Source organism: Plasmodium cynomolgi (genome assembly GCF_000321355.1).
Source record: "Plasmodium cynomolgi strain B DNA, scaffold: 0019, whole genome shotgun sequence".
Taxonomy (NCBI): domain Eukaryota; phylum Apicomplexa; class Aconoidasida; order Haemosporida; family Plasmodiidae; genus Plasmodium; species Plasmodium cynomolgi.
In genome coordinates, this window is record NW_004192653.1 from 5,550 (window position 1) to 8,232 (window position 2,683).

Sequence of the window (2,683 nt, forward strand, 5' to 3'; positions counted from 1 at the left end):
TAGATAGCTTTTTGCAAAGATTAGTCAACTCTTTTTGTTGGTTTAGGAGGTAAATTTACCCTTACGGTAATTTACATATTGAAATTCTTTCGTTTCTTTATTCAATTCAATATACACGATCTGTGAAGGTAACCCATTTAATATATCTTCCTAAAAATTTAGGAGGTAAAATTATTTATGTAGGTACTTAAAGATTCGTATCCAATGATAACTGTTTTTATTGATTTTTATTGGGTGTAGAATGTTTAATAAAATTGTGTATAATTATATTTAAAAACATAATGATTCATTTTGAATGCAATTATTACAGTATACACTAACATTAAGCACTGTTCTTCTTATGATAATTGGAGATTCCTTCATAAACTCATCCGATTCTTATGGTAATAAAATTTTATTTCTTATTTCTATGTTGAATATTGAATTAATATCCTTTACAGAACAATCCTGTTCTAATGCAATAAAACAGCATCATCATTAAATTTCTTTTTTTTTTTCATTTACTTCCATGCAGTACGAATGAGTTATATTTGAAAATTGATCTTCTTCCATCTTATTATATAATTCATATATGTTCTTTATGTATATACAATATTTTGTTTTTCTGCCTGATTTGTTATTATTCAACGTTTATTTTATACTTTCATAACTTTCTACAAAATTGTATAAACCTTTCTTGTTTTTTATCTTTTCCATATCAGGCATCTTTACGAAATATTTTGTGCACATGTCTCTGTTTGATATTTAATATAATTGCGTTTTTTTTAAAAAATTTGCAACATACTATGCAGCAGTTACATGTTAAATTTATTAGTAGCATCACTATCTAGTAATTTACCATAAAATCAATATATCAAATAAGCATAACTCCTGTTTTTTTATGTCATGTATTTCTAATGTGGGATGCATGTATTCCCAGAGTGTTAACACGTTTTTAAGCATACAAGAAAGTTGACACACCTTAGGACCTTCTAAATTAAGATTGTTTATTTCAGTAGTGTAACATGAATACACACTCGAATCTAAATATTTATAGAATTTGTCTAATTCCGATTTGGACCTAAAGCCGATCTCCGAATAGAATGAACAATTAAAACGCATAAACATATAAATAATTATTAAAAAAAATATATTTTTATTTTATTTATGCAAAAGAAAACAATTCAAATAATTCCCCTCAAATAATCGTTTTAAATAATAAAAAAAATAGTACATTATCATTCATTTCATCAAGAACTGATTTTTTAGCAGCAACTTTATCTGTATGCACATTTGTGCGAAACATCCATTTAAATGCATTTATAGTTTCATCTAATGTTTTTGTTCTTTCAACATTTGCTACACACTTTTTTTCTAATGAACAAGAATCTTTATAATTTTGGCTGAACACTAAATATAAACATTTACCAGGACATGTTTTCTCAATAAAATTTAATCTATCTGTTGTAAACAAAAATATCTTTTTAAATCTTCTTATGTCTAATCTAAAAACTTCGGGTTTTCTATAGCGTTCTATTTCTTTGTATAAGTCAAAAATACCTTTTGAATAATTGCAGTAATAATTATGTTCCTGTGTAGTTCTTTTATTTATTAGTACACCTTTTATATCATCATGAAATTCTATGAAATCATATAATTTTTTCTGTTTTTTTCTATACCGTATTTTTATATGGTAACAAAATTATCTGCAGCTAAATGTTTTTTTAATGAGGATGTTGTTCTTTCATTCGATATTACATTTCATATTATGGAAAGAAAGTTATACGGATGTGTATGCTATACTATACTGATTGTCTTGTAAATTTGTATACGTACTATCTAACATACTTTCTAAATGCTCTTGTGTAGGTTTGTAGTTCATATTTGCTCTTAATTTATTCTCATAAGTAACATTCCTATATAACCAGGATCCCAGAGGCGAATACTAATATATAGTGAGCGAATAGCATAATTTTTTTAATACATTTATTTTGTTATTGCATCATTTTAATAAACATAAACAATAAGAATGATCATAATCTTAATAAAGAATATTTTCATACTTTATATAAAATAAAAAAAACACTGCCAATGCTTGCAAGGGAAATAAAAGTAAGGGGCAATTTTTTAAAGTACAAAATATGTGAAGTACCATTTTCTGTTTTGCTAACAGGTTCTTCTTGAAGAGATGTTAAAATTTTTTCACTTTCTAGAGAATTTTCATAAGAGCTAGGAATATCTACATGAGGCTTTTCTTCAAACGTTCCGCTTTTTTCCAATATATGAGAGAGATTTATGTTCTCGTAACCATTGCAATCAATATCTTCATACTTCAATAAAAAATCACTATATTTGTCTTTTTATTAAGAGATAAACCTTCAATATGAAAAGATAAATCCTCAAGGTTAGAACTGTTAGAATTAATAATTTTGGTCCACTTATTTCCAAGGGGCTCATTATACAAAACTGTATCAAAGTCTGAAATATTTTTATCTTCACATATATCATATAATTGTTTTAATATGGATCTTTTTTCTACTGAATAACTACCTTCTTCTCTTTTACAATCATAATCAGTATACTTCATGAATGTTTTTTTCCAGAAATCATTAACTTGGTCTATTAAATCCTTTTTATGATGTTTCTCTAATTTAGATGATCTAATAATTCCAATTATTAGGTCAAGGTAATAATTAATATCTCT

General features: G+C 25.7%; 1 protein-coding gene across 1 annotated transcript; it reads right to left on the bottom strand.

The window, feature by feature from the left end:
• Nucleotides 1–834: 834 nt before the first annotated feature.
• On the bottom strand, nucleotides 835–1,861 carry PCYB_001470 (hypothetical protein; the record flags this gene model as incomplete). Its single annotated transcript, XM_004227569.1, has 3 exons — nucleotides 835–1,071; nucleotides 1,214–1,652; nucleotides 1,788–1,861. The coding sequence occupies 3 exons, from the start codon at nucleotides 1,859–1,861 to the stop codon at nucleotides 835–837; spliced, it is 750 nt and encodes a 249-aa protein (XP_004227617.1).
• Between the last annotated feature and the right edge of the window lie 822 nt (nucleotides 1,862–2,683).